This window comes from Argopecten irradians, chromosome 7 (assembly GCF_041381155.1).
Source record: "Argopecten irradians isolate NY chromosome 7, Ai_NY, whole genome shotgun sequence".
Classification (NCBI taxonomy): Eukaryota; Metazoa; Mollusca; class Bivalvia; order Pectinida; family Pectinidae; genus Argopecten; species Argopecten irradians.
This window is the reverse complement of record NC_091140.1, coordinates 36,591,420-36,611,475: the sequence shown is the minus strand read 5'-3', so window position 1 is coordinate 36,611,475 and position 20,056 is coordinate 36,591,420. Positions and strand designations below refer to the sequence as shown.

At 34.4% G+C, this 20,056-nt stretch overlaps 1 protein-coding gene across 1 annotated transcript; it reads right to left on the bottom strand.

The window, feature by feature from the left end:
- Window positions 1-428: 428 nt before the first annotated feature.
- On the bottom strand, window positions 429-18,239 carry LOC138327186 (protein mono-ADP-ribosyltransferase PARP15-like). The gene is given in 14 exon segments (XM_069273170.1): window positions 429-787; window positions 870-984; window positions 987-1,024; window positions 1,423-1,468; window positions 2,151-2,372; window positions 6,962-7,050; window positions 7,053-7,206; window positions 7,553-7,644; window positions 8,705-8,747; window positions 9,821-10,042; window positions 11,744-11,971; window positions 12,699-12,907; window positions 15,318-15,396; window positions 18,088-18,239. Coding segments are annotated over 13 exon segments (1,845 nt in total). The 5' UTR covers window positions 15,346-15,396; window positions 18,088-18,239.
- Between the last annotated feature and the right edge of the window lie 1,817 nt (window positions 18,240-20,056).

The window sequence follows — 20,056 nt, the reverse complement described above, 5'->3', positions numbered from 1 at the left end:
CCCTTTATCCCCTGCCGCGCGTGCCCTCCGGGGTCAATCCAACCATTTGTATGATGCAACCATTGCAATATAAATGCTGTATAATTCCATGCTAGGCTTCAGGAGAAGATGTCATGAAAATAGGCCAAACTGGCCACTTTAGCTCCTGCACCCCTGAGGCCCCCTAAATGGTCAGCCCCCCCATTTGTGCAATTTTGAATCCCACCTCATAAGGATGCTACCATTGCAAATATGAGTGTAATCCTATGCTTAGTTTCTTTCTCATACCAAGATCACGGAATACAATTTTCCATATACAATGTACCATATTCTGTATAGCCAGTAAATTTTGCGGTGGGATTATTTTCTCATGAATGAAACTGTGAAATATGATTCCCACGAATTTAAAGCGATATACAGTAACAAACAATAAATGTATTGACATTCAGTCATCTAGATATTTTTAGCCGATACCTACCAATATATTGACTGGATTTGGATGCCACCTCTGCTGCATACACACCACTTCCAAGGCGACCAGCCTGAGCTAAGCGATTGTCAAGGCCCTGGTGAGTTATTGTTTGTACATAAGGACTTTTCGTTCCATGGAAAAGATATGCTTCATTGATTTCATAATGAAGATGCTGTGTCATGGCGTTATGGAGATGCTTAGAAGTGACAACTGGTCCTCGAGATCCACTAACGTTCTGTAAGTCTTTAAAGTTACCGACCGTGTACGCCTGCCGAAATAGACTCTGACACATATTGAGGTAATTCTCTAAAGTTTGATACTTTCTAGTCGTTCTATCTTAACAATTGTGTGTGATTGCCATTCCAGTGTCTTGAAGACAGTTTCTATGTATCCTTTTTGTCTGGCTGTCTACATGTACCAGCGTTGGGGAGGACTTGGGGTCCATCGCCCATTCCTTCACACTTTTCTTGGTCCGTGTTGTACCTGGTCCAGTATGGGGGAGGGCGAGGATACTCCATGTATTTGTGCTTTAAGAGAAGGCTTTGGTGTTTCTGGCAGGAACCGTAGATGTAACTGTAAAACAGAAAATTTCACAAATATTCTTTGGTCATGGTGATAATAAATATCAACTTTCAAGCAAATAAGCAAAATTCCAAATGTTTGTTTTTCCTTTTTAACTTCAATGAAACCCCTTTTTTGTCCTTTTTAATGGAATATTTTTTATCCTTTTTATTCTAATGACATTTTTTTTTATTATTATACATGTAACAATTCTGGATTGGACCAGTGACCAGGTAGTTCAATCATTAGATCCTCTGGCTAGTATTTGAGGTGTCCTGGGTTTAAACGAGCCCAGGTCTGGCAAATATTTGGAGGTCCTGGTTCAAGCCCAGGTGTGGCTTTGAATTTATCTATTTGATTGTACAACACAAAGTGTCTAACACTAATACTAAATTAGAAAGTTTTCATACCTGGTCTTTGTATTTTGTTCTTTCCCTGGATTTCATCTTTAAAGGCCTGAAATAAACGATTGATATATATATATATGCACAGTCATATATTCATACATGTATTCATCACATAATCCACCAGTGACTTCACACAAGCATGCAATATATTTGGATATGTCACTTGTGTAATATAACCTGAAGCGCTTTTCATTGGCTTGAAATTCATTGTGATGTCATGACTTGTCATCAATAATCAGCGATGTGATGCTAGGATTCGAGGATTTCAAGACAAAATTGTGACCTCCGCTGGATTTATACAATACATTTTGATGTGAGATTCTTCAAAATGTAGATTGGTTGTAATCATAAGTGATAAAACATATCTGAATTTTTTAGTTCCTTTCATATGAGATTTTATAAAACTCGTTTCACAAGTTTCAAAGTTTTAAATTTTTGGTCATCAAGGCTTGCAAAATTAAAAACTTTTTAGACTCATTTAAAAAAATCTCATATGAAATGAACTCTGTATTTATCACATAACTTTTATTAATGGAATTACAAGAAAAAATTTAGAATTTTATCTCTTTATAAATACAGCTCAGATGTAACATTTCCGTCTAAGACAACTGTGCAACATCATTTATTGATTATGACATATGTAACAGTGACCTTGACCTACTTTTGGTGGGAAGGTCAACTGTGAAGCTTGAACATGATCAGCAAAGAAAACTTTTAAAAATCATAATCACCTGTACAATATCTCTCCAATCAGGTCCAAACACGACAACTTTCACCTGTAAGAGATGAGTTTGTTTTTTCTTTTCATAATCTTTAATCCCTTCCACTATTGCATTAGCTACTATATCCTTTGGGAATTTAAGCATGCCTGTCCCAAGAGCAGGGAATGCAATGGAGTTGTAGCCCTTGTTGTCAGCTTCCAACAAACAGTCTTGCACAAAGTCATATACAACCTAGAAAAGAAAAGATTTTAAATATTTAATTCATGTATCTATTAACATATATTAGAAATTTGTCTTGAAAATAACACTTTTTGAACAGCTCACATCAGCAGTGCTTGTTGAATATGTGAATGAGAAACATTTGTGAGAAAACAGTGATTTTTCTGATCATATGAAAGTTTCTCAGGTAGGTTTTCAAACTTACATTTTCAAAAACATGTATATATAGGGAATACATGGTCAATGTCTTAAAATATAAGCTGTATTTTGGCAAGGGTTAAGAAAGAAAAAATGTGGGCAAGCGTTCAGCAAGCTACTTTTTCTTTCTGGCCCGAGCCAAAAATACAGCTTATATTTAAAGACACTGACCATGTCAGCATTTTATCCTGCAACATTCACCAAAAACACATTTTAGCTGAAAGATACCAACGATGTTGCAATATGTCGTTCTTTCTAAGAACATTTCGCCTCGGAAGTAGGTCAGTCGAATCAGCGCACACGCTGAAATTCTAAAATACAGCTGATTTATGTCAGTGCTGTATGAATACAGCAAAAACATATGTGGTATCTAATGCTGGTTGCAGGATAAATGTCTACATTATTATGAAGACAAATATACTCATGATTTACCTTTTTACCATCTTCAATTTTCGACTAAACCCTATTGTATAATACAAAACACCTATTGTATAACACACAACACCTATTGTATAACACACAACACCTATTGTATAACACAAAACAACCTATTGTATAACACAAAACACCTATTGTGTAACACAAAACACTATTGTATAACACACTATTGTATAACACAAAACACTATTGTATTACACAAAATACTATTGTATAACACAAAACACCTATTGTATATATTTATAACACAAAACACCTATTGTATAACACACACAACACCTATTGTATAACACAAAACACCTATTGTATAACACAAAACACTTATTGCATAACACAAAACACTATTGTATAACACAAAAACACTATTGTTTTACACAAAATACTATTGTATAACATAAAACACCTATTGTATAAACACTAAAACACTATTGTATAACACAAAACACCTATTATATAACACAAAACACCTATTGCATAACACAAAAACACCTATTGTATAACACAAAACACTATTGTATAAAACAAGACAACTATTGTATAACACAAAATATACTATTGTATAACTCAAAACACCTATTGTATAACACAAAAACACTATTGTATAACATAAAACACCTAATGTACAACACAAAAACACCTATTGCATAACACAAAACACCTATTGTATAACACAAAACACCTATTGTATAACACAAAACACCTATTGTATAACACAAAACACCTATTGTATAACACAAAACACCTATTATATAACACAAAACACCTATTGTATAACACAAACAAGAGGCCCATGGGCCTTAACGGTCATCTGGCTCATGGCACAAAACAACAAAGTTGCAGTATAAAGTATTGGTTAACGATTAATATAAACAATTCAAGGAATCCTTAGTTGAATATGTAAGTTTCTGAAATAGGTAAATATCATTTGTTGAACAAACTTGGTAGCCCTTCATCCATATATGGCTGTAACCCATTCAAGGATTAATATGAGGAGTCGTCAGATTTTAAAGCCAAATTTCAGCAAAGCTCCCATTTTGGACCTCCGCCGTACTATCCCCATGGGTCTTAGCTCGGTCCTTTATATAATATGATTGTCCTCACCTAAAGTTCCCCTTTCTGAATCAATTAAAACCCCTATAGACCAATTTTCATTGAGATCGGAGACTGAAACCTGAAAACAGGAAGTGGGCCAGAGGCCATCTTGGAATACCAAAATCTTTACGAAAATGTTTTCATGTTGTTCGGCATCAATTAAAACCCCTATTGACCAATTTTCATTGAGATTGGAAACTGAAACCTTAAAACAGGAAGTGGGCCAGCGGCCATCTTGGAATACCAAAAATCTTTACGAAAATGTTGTATGTTGTTCGGCATCAATTAAAACCCCTATAAAATCATTGAGATCGGAGACCGAAACCTGAAAACAGGAATTGGGCCAGCTAAAATTAAGAAAATTTGCCCTTTTGGGGCCCCACCCCTCAGCCCCTAGGGGTCAGACCAGACTCATTTATATAAAATATGATTGTCCTTCCCCAATGATGTTTCACACCAAATATGGATGAAATCCATCCAAGGATGAAGGAGGAGTAGGATTTTAAAGCTAAAATTAAGAAAATTTGCCCTTTTGGGGCCCCACCCCTCAGCCCCTAGGGGTCGGACCAGGCTCATTTATATAAAATATGATTGTCCATCCCCAATGATGTTTCACACCAAATATGGATGAAATCCATCCAAGGATGAAGGAGGAGTAGGATTTTAAAGCTAAAATTAAGAAAATTCGCCCTTTTTGGGCCCAATCCCTCAGCCCCTAGAGGTCAGACCAGACTCATTTATATAAAATATGATTGTCCTTCCCCAATGATGTTTCACACCAAATATGGATGAAATTCATCAAAGGATGAAGGAGGAGTAGGATTTTAAAGCTAAAATTAAGAAAATTTGCCCTTTTGGGGCCCCATCCCTCAGTCCCTAGGAGTCAACAAGGCTCATTTATACAAAAATTATGTTTGTCCTTCCCCAATGACGTTTCACACCAAATATGGATCAAATCCATCCAAGGATGAGGGAGGAGTAGGATTTTAAAGCTAAAATTAAGAAAATTTGCCCTTTTGGGGCCCCACCCCTCAGCCCCTAGGGGTCGGACCAGGCTCATTTATATCAATATGATTGTCCATCCACAATGATGTTTCACCCCCAAATATGGATGAAATCCATCAAAGGATGAAGGAGGAGTAGGATTTTAAAGCTAAAATTAAGAAAATTCGCCCTTTTTGGGCCCCATCCCTCAGCCCCAAGGGGTCAGACCAGAATCATTTATATAAAATATGATTGTCCTTCCCGATGATGTTTCACACCAAATATGGATGAAATTCATCAAAGGATGAAGGAGGAGTTAGATTTTAAAGCTAAAATTAAGAAAATTTGCCCTTTTGGGGCCCCACCCCTCAGTCCCTAGGGGTCGGACCAGGCTCATTTATGTAAAATATGATTGTCCATCCACAATGATGTTTCACACCAAATATGGATGAAATCCATCCAAGGATGAAGGAGGAGTAGGATTTTAAAGCTAAAATTAAGAAAATTTGCCCTTTTGGGGCCCCACCCCTCAGTCCCTAGGGGTGGGACTAGGCTCATTTATATAAAATAAGATTGTCCGTCCCCAATAATGTTTTACACCAATATGGATGAATACCATCAAAGGATGAAGGAGGAGTAGGATCTAAAAGCTTAAATTAAGAAAATTTGCCCTTTTGGGGCCCCGCCCCTCTGCCCCTAGAGGTCGGACCTATCTCATTTATATAAAATATGATTGTCCTTCCCCAAGGATGTTTCACACCAAATATGGATGTAATTCACTCAAGGGTTTAGGAGGAGTAGGCTTTTGTATAAATATTTTTACGCACGATGCACGGCGCACAGCGCACGACGATGGACGAAACATGATGACAATAGGTCATCCTGACCTTTGGTCAGATGACCTAAACACCTATTGCATAACACAAAACACCCATTGTATAACATAAAACACCTATTTTATAACACAAAACACCTATTGCATAACACAAAACACTATTGTATAAAACAAGACAACTATTGTATAACACAAAATACTATTGTATAACACAAAACACTATTGTATAACACAAAACACTATTGTATAACACAAAACACCTATTGCATAACACAAAAACACCCACTGTATAACACAAAACACTATTGTATAACACAAAACACTATTGTATAACACAAAACACCTATTGCATAACACAAAACACCCCACTGTATAACATAAAACACCTATTGTATAACACAAAACACTATTGTATAACACAAAACACCTATTGTATAACACAAAACACTATTGTATAACACAAAACACTATTGTATAACACAAAACACTATTGTATAACACAAAAACACCTATTGCATAACACAAAACACCCACTGTATAACATAAAACACCTATTGTATAACACAAAACACTATTGTATAACACAAAACACCTATTGTATAACACAAAACACCTATTGTTATAACACAAAACACTATTGTATAACACAAAACACCTATTGTATAACACAAAACACCTATTGTATAACACAAAACACCTATTGTATAACACAAAATACCTATTGTATAACACAAAACACCTATTGTATTTTTCCTTGATGTAGATCGACAGCCCCTAAGAATGGACTCCCCCCACAACTGTATAATTTTAAGACCTCTATCTATGTAATTTGCGCGATTCCATCTTCAAATTTTATTTAAGTAAAGAAAAAGAGCATACTTACTGGCTAAGGCAATTTCAAAATTACCAAAAATGATAAAACTAAATTTTGATGGATTGAAACTTCAGATTTGATACTTAGAGTATAACATCTAGATAATTTCCATATTTTTGTATTATTTCTCAGATGATATTTAACTATTAATAAACGTACGGAATCCATCAATATCATTACCTCCTCGGGCCGTTTATGTCCTCTCTGTTTGGTATAAAATGAGGTGAAAGTTCCATGGAACACCTTTTTACAGGGAAGCTTGTAGCCCCAGTAACGGCAAGATCTCCTGGGAGGATCCCGTTGGGGTACCCATTGTCACATTCAGTCTGTAGTTCGGGGCCAGCTACCTCTAGTAGGGACTTTGCCAGGCCCGACCCCCGACCCAGCTTCAGGTCCTTAGAGGTACTGTTTACAATCACATCAACCTGAAATAGACATATTTGTACAACTATGACAATGGTATGGAGTACAAAATAAAACTTCTTATGTCCTTACGAGAAATGCAGTCAGGAGGGGGATGTTTTTGAAGTAGAAACATTTGAACACAATTTCCAGATTATCGTGGGTTCACTGTACTGTAGTAGCATACATACAATGGAGTTGTTTGCAAAACTCTTTGAAGAGGTACGGATGAACAAAGTCACAAAAGATTAATACAAAGAATAAGAATATTCTCAAAGTAATCATGGTGTAAAAATTTGGAGAACAAATACTATACAGAGATCAATCAATTTTTTTTTAAAAAAAAGAAGGATTGTGTATCCATGTTACCTTCTGTTCAGCCATTTTGCCACAAACAACCTCAAAATTAATTGGACCAATTTTTGTCGTAGTAGGGGTTGTATTTGCTGCAGGTCCAGATGCTGAAACGATATATTACATCATGTCTCATAAACAGAGTCAATTGCAATCTATGTTAAAAGCCTATCGTAAAGTTAAGGAAAAAATGTGCTTTGATTTGATGTCAAAATGATACAGTACCTTCCAGATTTCAACTCTTATTATCATGGTCAAAAAGATCATGAACCAGGGCTTCTTAAAAATTGAAATATACGTTTTAAGAAAAAGTTGATGCCTGAACATTGTTTGTTTGTTTGATTAATTTAACGCCCAGAGTCATGTAAGGAGGGCTGCCCATGTATGCAGTGTGTAGCGTGTGTGAAGTGCGAGGTGCAAGTTTTGGGAGACTGCAGTATATTCGCGTTATGTCTTCTTGTATAGTGGAACTGTTGCCCTTTTTATACTGCTATATCACTGAAGCAGGCCACCGAAGACACAAAGCAACACACCCCACCCGTTCACATTATACTGACCAAGGGCAAACCACAACAGAATGTATGGTTACTTACATTTTGTTATACAATGCATGTATACTATTTATTTACATTTTCACTGAAGACCCACAATGTTATTTTACAAAATTAGAGTCATCACTGCACGACTGACCACTCCTTAAAATATGACATCATTGTTCATGATTATAAGAATTTTGAAAAAGTTGCCAAACACAGAGACAGCTTTGAAGCAGATTTTCTGTCCTTGACAAAATGATCGAGTCAGGGTATATACATTTTCATTTAACATATCATTTTTTTATTATGTTATTCAAAACCTAGTACATACAATGGAAGCCAATTAATGTAATGTTGGTTATTGTCACATTCCTCTTAATATCATAATATTTTTGTATGACAAATAGAATATGATATAAAGAGAATTCTATAGTAGTATCAACTGATTCAGTTAGTAGATACATGATAGATGCCGATTGAATAATGGCAAATTCAACATAAAACATCTTACGTATGTTTTTAAAAGTATGCTTCATTATTTGCCTTAATCTTGTGCAACTGGTATTCATTATCCCCATAACTGCTATATCACTCAGAGCAGATCTATAGATGTTGAATATTTTATACTTACAGCCTGGTGGCAGGGCTAGAGACTTCACAGCCGACAGGAATTCCTATCAATTGAAAAAAATATTAAATAATTAAAGGAATAACTTTATTAAGATAATCATTGCAATGACATTCAGGATCTTGAATTTCTAGAATTTTGAAAATATGAATTCATACCAATGTTTAAAAGGAAAATAAAAATCATTTGGTGATGCGATTGTTTCCAAATTCTTGTGAATCAAAGATAGCTACAATGTATTTGACACTTTATATGCCCTCAATATACACAACTTGCAGTAAACTTTCATAGAAATCATACCATAACATTGAATTGTACAACATTTTGACCAGATAAACTTATAACAGCCCCCTCTATATCACCCATCAATGACCAAGGGTTAGATATTTAATTTTCAATTCTGGGTCATTGGAATAAGTCAGGTCCCTATGTCTAATACTAAACACAGGACAATAAAAATACTGACAATTTCATAAAAGGGGCTTTTCGTAAGGATGAAAACTTTCTACAGTTAAACTCCATATTTTCCCAATGACATTAATAATTTAGTACAGTAATACTTGTCTAAAGAACCAACTCTGTATAAAGACCACATGCTCGATAAGACCACTTTGACTGTGACCTTAATCGTAAATGTCAACCTGTGTATAAAGCCCACTTGTTTACAATGACCCTTTTTTCTTTGTATCTTGGATGGTCTTTATAGACAGGTTTGAAGATGCAACACTGCTGATGAATGGTATTTTTTTCGCTATTAAAAATAGGAACTAAAAAAGTGTTTTTTTTCTGTTACAAAAGTTACTTATTTTGCACCATTACCATCCTTGAAAAGTTTGTGCTTCTTAATATTTTCCTTAAAAGATAAAAATATGAAAAAATAATTAATTGCTTCCTGAAAAAATCTGTTACACTATGCCCTATATGGAATGATGTACTGATTGTGCATGCACCGAGAACAAAATATATTGTCTTATATGCACTTTTGTGCTAATAAGATAAATATACACAATTAAACATCAGTTATTGTTTCAAATGATGAGTATCATATATGCTATGTCAGTGGTGGAGCATCTTTAACGGTTTACCACATTACATAATTACATGTGTATATATACTTACCCGGAATATATTGTCTTCCTTGTAGAATACCACAATATATATTGTTTTCAAGGTGGTTGAATTATGAGCTCCATCGAAATCTTTTAAACACTGGAACATTGTCTTAGCAACCGTATCCGGGGAGTATCCGAGGAAACCTGTACCTAGAGCTGGGAATGCTATGGAGGTCCTGTTAGTGATGTGAGCTTTCTCCAGACACTTGTGTAACAGTGATTTCATCACCTGTAGTATAGACATAATCTTTTCAATATACCTATGTATGGTATAACCAGTTATTTCCAGTTATTTACATAATATTATTTTATATTATGAAGGTCAAATTTTTTTTAATTTTAACTCAAACCAAGAAAATCAAATTTTAGTGCTGTTTTTTTTATTTTTGTGATCTGGCTTTTAGGGTTTATAATTGATTTAACCATTTCTCAGTATTTCATAAATCATTTTCACAATTTTTAGCAATATTCTGCAAAGTCATGAAAATGTCATTCCTACAAAAATAATTGGCTTTATATATATGGTACAATTGTCTAATTAATTGTCACTCCTGGATATCTTTATTGTGTTTGTATGCTTGAACTCATTCTCAACCTGATTCAAGATTAATACGTGTTGTATATTATGATATGTATGTTGTAATATGATATTGTACATCACACTGATTGCCTTTCATCATTGATCAACACGTTCCCATATTAAACCCTTAAATTTGAGGATGATTCATAAAATCTAAAAGAAAAATTCATCTATGCAAAACTGTTTTCCTTCTGGAACCTTTTTTGTTAAAGTGAACAGTCGGGCAAGGATGACTTAAGTCGGTAAAAATGGTGTAAAGTGAACAGTCGGGCAAGGACGACTAAAGTCGGTAAAAATGGTGTGAATGTGTCCAGTATGATTTCTTATGGAATAGAAAAATAGATTTTCTCGTCAAAATCTGTCTGCATACGTAGAAATTAATTTAAAGTATACGAATGCTAAAACGTCCTCCCGGCTGACTATGTCCGTGGTTACATTTCCACGCAGCCTCGCTTTCAATGCTTTCAACTTTTCTTTATTTCAATGGTCAGAACTGGGAAACGTAAGCAGAACTTGACCGTTGTATTAATATGTGAGAACTTTTGGAATGCCAATGAACGCATTTAGACTGGTTTTCTTTGCCCGACTATTCACTTTAAACACCTACCAAAGCAAATACAGTATTGTTCTCTAGATTGGTGAAGACTTCTGGAAAGTTTTATGGCTGGCACTGTCACCTTATCAGATGTAACCTTAATTTGACCTGATCGAAGTCTGATTGATGATTAAAATGCTACTCTCCTGAAACTGCTGATCAAATGCTCATTGTATTTTTTTAGCGGCCTCTGTTCAAGATCTATATACTATTAATTTATTCATTTCATTGGTGGCTTTTGGACCCTTTTGATCTGAAAAGGGTTAAAAAAAGTTTGCAAAATTCTGACATTGATCACTCACAAACACTTGTGTAAAGATTATTAAACGTTATAGATCATAATCTCTTCCTAAACTCACTGACCCCTGAAATTTGTTAATGAACTGATCCAGCTTTTGAATCAGGAGAGTTCACATTTGTTTTCAGGGATCAAAGAGTTACATTGTAAACAACCAATCTTTGCTGATAAATATCCAGTAGCCATGACAGGACAATTTCATTTTTGGGTTTATTAGTTTAATTTCCTATTAACAGCCAGGATCATGTAAGGACGTGCCAGGTTTGTTAGTTGAGGAAAGCCGGAGTAGACAGAGAAAAACCACAGACCAGGGGGGATACCTGGCAACTGCCCCACATGGGATTTGAACTCGCGACCCACAGGTGGAGGGCCAATGGTAATATGTCAAGATATCTTAACCACTCGGTCACCGCAGCCCCTGACAATTTTGAGCCTCAATCAATGTCATATCAAATACCTTTTCCTCTTGGGGACCCGTCCATTTTGGCAGGCAAACATGGTAGATCTTCTGACAGGAAAGTTTTCCTCCACTCGTCACGGCCATGTCCCCGGGGTTAATACCCCCCGGGTAGTTATTGTCACACTCAGTCTGGATTTTATCCCCAGCCGCATTTAGAAGACTCCTGGATGCTCTCCCTTGACTTAATTTGAGTTCTGGTGCAACACTGTTCACTATGACATCAGCCTATAACAAAAGACCAAAAGGGCCTGTACTGGTCAACTGCTATTACTACTGGAAACAACTTTATTTTTACATATACAACATAATTTGTTTATTTTCAAGTGTAATAGAGTGCAGGATTTTATATAAACTAAATCACTGCCTCAACCAAAGAACGAACTGCGGACCTCTGGATAATATCTTTCTGTCTTATGCTCAACCGATCAAGAAATTCTCTCTAGCTGCTAGTATTATTCAGGGTTTGACATGTATTCATTGATACATGAATTCACAATCAGGAGTTTTTAGTGAAAATCTTGCATTGATAAACAATTATTTGTAAATATTTCATTTCACATTCATGGTATCTTGGGACATTATGTGAAAAATTTCGCGGATATAAAGTAGTTTGCAATAATATGATTTATGTCTGAGGTGGATTTTCAGCTTTAACAGCTTTTTAAGGTAAAATTTGGAAGAATGATCCCTTGAAAAATTATCAAGTAGTCTAAAAAGTTAATTTTAAGCATTTATGAAGTCACTATTTTTTATTTTCATCTGGTTTTTTTTTTTTTTTTTTTTTTGCAAACTTTTGTGAGAAGCTGCAATGCAGATTTACACCGTTTCCAAGCAAAATTTTTTTCATGCCTTGATATTAAAAAATAGTGACATCAATGCTAAAGTAAAAATATTGACATGATATGATTGTATAATTGTCAATACTGAAAAGGTTAATAAACTATCACCATACCGTTTCCTCTATGATGTTCCCTTTGATAACTGTGGTGTCTATACTGCCAATTTTAGTGAACCTTGGACGCCGTCTTCGCCTTGTTGGTGGTGGGGGCGATTCTTCATCTTCTTCGTTCATGTCGTCAGACGCACCAGAACTGATACGTGAAGGATTCCGCTGGTAGACTAACTGATCCAACCTTGACGGTGAGTATTGTACATCTTCATCTTCAAATGTAAAATAATCAAAAGTGCAAAATGCATAATGTATTTTAAACATTAGATACTGTATCTTGATTGTTGATATCTGTAAATTATTGAATGTTAATCCTTATAGATAGGTTGACTGGATTTCAAATGTTGATATTGTTGGTGGTTTGAGACTACAGACAGGTTTGTATTTTGAATGCTGATATTGTAAGTGGTTTCATTAGACTGGTTTGTATTTTGAATGTTGATATTTTGGGTGATCTCTTTAGACAGATTGAGTTATTTTGAATATTGATATTTTGGGTGGTCTCTATAGACAGGTTTGTATTTTGAATGTTGATTTTGTGAGTGGTCTCATTAGACAGGTTTATATTTTGAATGTTGCTATTTTAGGTGGTCTTATTATACAGGTTTGTCTTTTGAATGTTGATATTTTGGGTGGTCTCTATAGACAGGTTTGTATTTTGAATGTTGATATTGTGAGTGGTCTCATTAGACAGGTTTGTATTTTGAATGTTGATATTGTGAGATGTCTCATTAGACAGGTTTGCTGGAATTTGAAAGTTGTTATTGAGAGTGATCTATATAGACAGATTTGTATTCTAAATGTTGATATTGTGATGAGTGGTCTCTATAGACAGATTTGTATTTTGAATGATGATATTATAAGTGGTCTCATTAGACAGGTTTGTATTTTGAATGTTTATATTGTGAGTGGTCTCTATAGACAGGTTTGTATTTGAAGTGTTGATATTGTGAGTGGTCTCATTAGACAGGTTTGTATTTGAAGTGTTGATATTGTGAGTGATCTCATTAGACAGGTTTGTATTTTGAATGTTGATATTGTGAGTGGTCTCTATAGACAGGTTTGTATTTTGAATGTTGATATTGTGAGTGGTCTCATTAGACAGGTTTGTATTTTGAATGTTGATATTGTGAGTGGTCTCATTAGACAGGTTTGTATTTTGAATGTTGATATTGTGAGTGGTCTCTATAGACAGGTTTGTATTTTGAATGTTGATATTGTGAGTGGTCTCTATAGACAGGTTTGTATTTTGAATGTTGATATTGTGAGTGGTCTCATTAGACAGGTTTGTATTTGAAGTGTTGATATTGTGAGTGATCTCTATAGACAGGTTTGTATTTGAAGTGTTGATATTGTGAGTGGTCTCTATAGACAGGTTTGTATTTGAAGTGTTGATATTAGTGAGTGGTCTCATTAGACAGGTTCGTATTTGAAGTGTTGATATTGTGAGTGATCTCATTAGACAGGTTTGTATTTTGAATGTTGATATTGTGAGTGGTCTCATTAGACAGGTTTGTATTTTGAATGTTTATATTGTGAGTGGTCTCTATAGACAGGTTTGTATTTGAAGTGTTGATATTAGTGAGTGGTCTCATTAGACAGGTTCGTATTTGAAGTGTTGATATTGTGAGTGATCTCATTAGACAGGTTTGTATTTTGAATGTTGATATTGTGAGTGGTCTCTATAGACAGGTTTGTATTTTGAATGTTGATATTGTGAGTGGTCTCTATAGACAGGTTTGTATTTGAAGTGTTGATATTGTGAGTGGTCTCTATAGACAGGTTTGTATTTGAAGTGTTGATATTGTGAGTGGTCTCTATAGACAGGTTTGTATTTTGAATGTTGATATTGTGAGTGGTCTCATTAGACAGGTTTGTATTTGAAGTGTTGATATTGTGAGTGATCTCATTAGACAGGTTTGTATTTTGAATGTTGATATTGTGAGTGGTCTCATTAGACAGGTTTGTATTTGAAGTGTTGATATTGTGAGTGGTCTCATTAGACAGGTTTGTATTTTGAATGTTGATATTGTGAGTGGTCTCTATAGACAGGTTTGTATTTTGAATGTTGATATTGTGATTTGTCTCTATAGACAGGTTTGTATTTGAAGTGTTGATATTGTGAGTGGTCTCTATAGACAGGTTTGTATTTGAAGTGTTGATATTGTGAGTGGTCTCTATAGACAGGTTTGTATTTGAAGTGTTGATATTGTGAGTGGTCTCTATAGACAGGTTTGTATTTGAAGTGTTGATATTGTGAGTGGTCTCTTTAGACAGGTTTGTATTTGAAGTGTTGATATTGTGAGTGGTCTCTATAGACAGGTTTGTATTTTGAATGTTGATATTGTGAGTGGTCTCTATAGACAGGTTTGTATTTGAAGTGTTGATATTGTGAGTGGTCTCATTAGACAGGTTTGTATTTTGAATGTTAATATTGTGATTTGTCTCTATAGACAGGTTTGTATTTGAAGTGTTGATATTGTGATTGGTCTCTATAGACAGGTTTGTATTTTGAATGTTGATATTGTGAGTGGTCTCTATAGACAGGTTTGTATTTGAAGTGTTGATATTGTGAGTGGTCTCATTAGACAGGTTTGTATTTTGAATATTTTATTTACATACCTTCATCACTACTATGGTTGTTACCCATCACAAGGAGTAAAACTGATCATTCTAAAAACGTCAGGAAAATGGTGCCAAACTGTAAAACAAAAATATGGTTTATTTGCAACAAAATAAAAATTACCAACCCTGGTGTTATTACCAAACAAGAGTAATTCTGTAATTTAGTAATTAGTGATTCAAAAATCACAAAGACTCTTACAATTCGAAAAAATAGCAAATTTGACTCCATGATTTGTTTAATTTTGAATCCCAACCATATATGCTATCCAATACATAGGTTCAGAGAGGAAGTAATTTATATGAAAATAGTAGCCTTATTAACCTTTTTGGCCCCGCGCCTAAGGCCCCAGGGGTCAGCCCCATCATTTGTACAATTTTGAATCCCCACCCTATAAGGATGCTACCATTGCATTATGAGTGCTATCCCATGCTTAGTTTCAGAGAAGAAGTTGTTTATATGGAAATAGCCAAATTGACCCCTTTTGGCCCCGCCCCTCAGGTCCCTGGGGGGTCAGCCCCATCGTTTGTACAATTTTGAATCCCCAACCTATAAGGATGCTACCATTGCATTATGAGTGCAATCCCATGCTTACTTTCAGAGAAGAAGTCGTTAATATGGAAATAGCCAAATTAGCCCCTTTTGGCCCCGCCCCTCAGGGCCCTTGGGGGGTCAGCCCCATTATTTGTACAATTTTCAGTCAGTGACCCATTCGGAGGTAGAACGAATATACGTACCCGGCCTACTATACCTTTCGGCCGGGTACGAATTGGTCCCTATGTGTCGTAGTGGAGCACTGCCTCCGAAAATCACTCGGGCATAGTTTTCTATACTTTTTTGCAGGTTTCCAATTATTTTATACGTATACATGCATTTACATAATATTTTTGTCCAAAACAAAAACAACCACCATTCTTAATATCTACCGTACCGCTCACAAGATGTCAAATTCACAATTTGTGGACTTGCTGTATAAATTCCCTTCAGAAAGACCTTTATATGTATTACGTAAAAAAAAAAAAATGCCTCGATGAGAATTTGATATTCTATCTGGTTCAGTTTTATTGCCGAGTAGGTAGGCGATATCAAACAAGTACGATAAAAATGCAAACAAACATTTTATAATGGTTTGCATAATCATTTTTTTTGCTCCATTGGCAGTATTAGGCACCAATTGTAGCTCTAAAGACGACACCATTTTCTGTCAAAATAGTCTTTTGAGCTACAATATTGCAGCTACCCATAAGGATGCTACCAGTCAAATTTTGTTGAATTCCGACCAGCGGTTATGGAAAAGAAGTCGATTGTTGACGGACGGACGGACAACGGACGACGGACGCCGGACACCACGGTATGGTATAAACTCACCTTGGTCCTTCGGACCAGGTGAGCTAAAAATGATTAGGTTGATCATACTTTGGATTTTGATCTAACGTGAGACCAGAATATAATTTTGAATTTGTTTTGATCTTTCTAGCATAACATTGTATTTTGAGGTTCAAATTTGTTTTGAGGCCAAGTTTCTTGCAGATTAGTGAAGTGTGAATTTCCATCTGTTTTATATTTAGTTGACTTGACTTCATAACTCAATTCAGGGTTTTGAGGTTTGTTGGAATTTCTTCTCTTACTCACCGGAACAATTAAGTTTCTTTGTTATTAAGTTAAACAGAAATATCAAAAGGAAATTTCAACCATCATAGGCATCTTGAATTAATTAAACCATAATTAGCATCTTGAATTAATTAAACCAAAGAGATGATTGACACATACATTAGTATGGATTTGGAGGGGATTCGAGTCTCATACATAATAGCGTCAACTCTCCCTCAATAATTTGTAGATAAGCATAATTTAATATCACATTAACACAATAAAGTTTTCTAATATTTCAATAATTAATTGAAGAATTTATTGACAGAAAAAGAAGTTTTAAAAATATTAGCTTACAAAATTAATGTATAATTGTGGATTGGCTTTATACTATAGGATCCAAGTTGTTTTAAACCAGCAGGCCTTAAATTGTTTCCAAGTAAATTATATCATACATATACACACATGAAGGTGTTGACTTATTTAATGTAATTACATTTCATACATGTAACATATCTCTAGTTTATACATTTTTAAAATAATTGATTCAAATTGAAGAGAGCTTAATTTAATTGTTTGCAATTATAATAATATATGTTTACGGTTCAATTAGGAGCAATAAAAGATGGGCCTTAAAAGGGTATTGCCAATTTATCTAAGGCTTAACTAACTGCCTACTGTAAGGCATTAAGTTTCATTTTCCTCCTAAAGATTTATAAGGAAGTTATAATTGTATAGACCTAATAAGACACCATGTGCCAGTCACTTACCAGTAATATACTCTGGTTAAATTCATGCTTGTTTCACACAATGCTAAATGAAGATATTTATCAAGTGGCCAACTTAAAGATTATATTGATAATTTAATAGAATATTCACTAATTATGACAACTTTTGAATAACAAGTTAAAAAAATATAGATCTAGTCTCTTTTTCTTCACAGAATTTTGACATTCTACTAAAAAGTCTGCCAACATGAACATAAATAACCATATATCTAACAGATACACTGTATTTTATAAAGGATCGGGGATAATCAAAGTCTTATTGACAAAATGCCAATCACAAATAATCTTAATATTCTTAATCATTCAACTTTCATTTTCCATATACTTATCACAGTCAGAAACAAAAAGTAGACTTTTCTAATTAACTATTTTAATTCCGTCGGTAACTTACCTTTATAAGTATGTTATTCAAATACCAGTGTCTCAAACCCATGTAAACATCGCTCAGAACACTGTGACATTGTAGCTAATGTACACTCAAATATCATTCTACGAAATCTAATATGTGGGGATTTCCTACTTCCGTGATTGGTTTGTTTTCAAGATTGGGAATTATCTCCCTTGGTTAATTGGGCGGGAAAGATTTAAAAGTTAATGTTTTTGTTTGCAAAATATATAAGTCTGTTTTGTCTGTTTAACTCTCATTGAATCAATATCTAATTGTGTTCCTATTGTTATAATAATTAAATATTGATTGGGTTGGTAATTTGATTGAATATAACATGAACTAAGATTGTACTCAGAATATGAGAATAGCAAAAAAAGAATCTTTCAACTGGACTTATTATTGATTTTTTTGTCAGTTCATTGAAACACTACATTGCAATGTAGTATATCCGGACTCAAGGTTGATATTTGAACAATTTTGACATTTTCATGCATTTATATAAGCATGCTTCTGTAATGATTTAAAATATGTTATCTAAGTTAAACATTACTTACTTTCTATTAAAGCCTTGATTGATACTTATTAATTTGCTGGCAGATCACTAACTTAAAAAAAAACTATTAAACACAGAACACCAAACTTTTAGTCTATTTCATAAACTTTTTTTTTATTCAGCTCTACATATACATGTACAACACAAATGATGTATCACAGATTTCTTGTATTCATAAATTGTCACATCCAAATTCACACACTGAACAAATCTACATTTTGCCCTTTTTTCGTAATAATTTACTGGTGAATGAATTTATGAAAAGGCCAATAATGTTTTTAAAACAATAGGATTTTGTGCAAGACTGAAAGGGCAAGTTTAAGACACTATTAGGTGAAATCATTTTTTTCATGGCTTAGAGCCATATAAAGACAGTGCAAACTATTTCTATTTTCTACTATTGCAAGTGGACATCTGTTTAAAAACAAACAAAAAAATAATCCTGATTAATTGAGCCTGCATCAATTAAGGTAGAATCTAATCAACAATTATATTTTAAAATGTGCTAATGAGTGTGGGGGTTGATAATATATTTCTTAAGTTTTCATCCAGGATATAGACAGTGTCTTATTTTCATTTTCAACAATGGCATACTTCTAAAGGGGAGATAATTTGTGTTTTTTAATTTTCACCTGTGGATGACAATTTCTAAAGCTGATTATAAAGTTTTTAATCTAAGTGAAATACTTTTTGATTAATAATTCTAAACTTGGATGCGACAACTTCAAGTTGTCAATTTTCATCCAGGTGAGAAAATTTAAAGTGCTGATAATAAGATTTTACACATGGGGAGGTAATTTCTGAATTTAAACTTTCGACAAGGGGGGGACAAATCCTGATTTTATGTTTTCATCCTTAAGGAAATAATTTCTGATTTTGATTTTTGATTTCAAAACAACAAAGAAATTTTCATCCATGGGGAGGTAATTTCTACTGTAACAGTGTCAACTAGGGGGAAATAACAGATTTCTATTTTTGAAATTGGGAGAGATAGTTTCTGATTCTAAGCTTGAGCTTAGGTAAAGGAAGGTTCTGTGTTCTCCTTTAAGTATTTTTTCCTGCTGGTCCTAAGGACCGGCTGACAAAATGACTGGTCCTTACAAAGTTACATTCATCTTTCATCCTTTTAGTTTAGATAATTACTAGCAGAGTTATAAGTTTTACTAACAAACTATATCCCTAAATCTGGCTTAGTATCGTGCACTGTCAACAAAGATGACTGAACACCAGAATATTACGAAAATTTAGTTTTGTACAGTTTGCTCTTCAACCTTTTTACAATTCTACTGCTATTTTTTGTTTTGTATATATATATATAAAACTATCTGGACCAAAAGTTGCAGGTCAAAGGACCAGCAACATGGCAAAAATTGTCTGCCCTATTACGAAGTTGTCGCTCATGGGCAGACGGACAGGCGT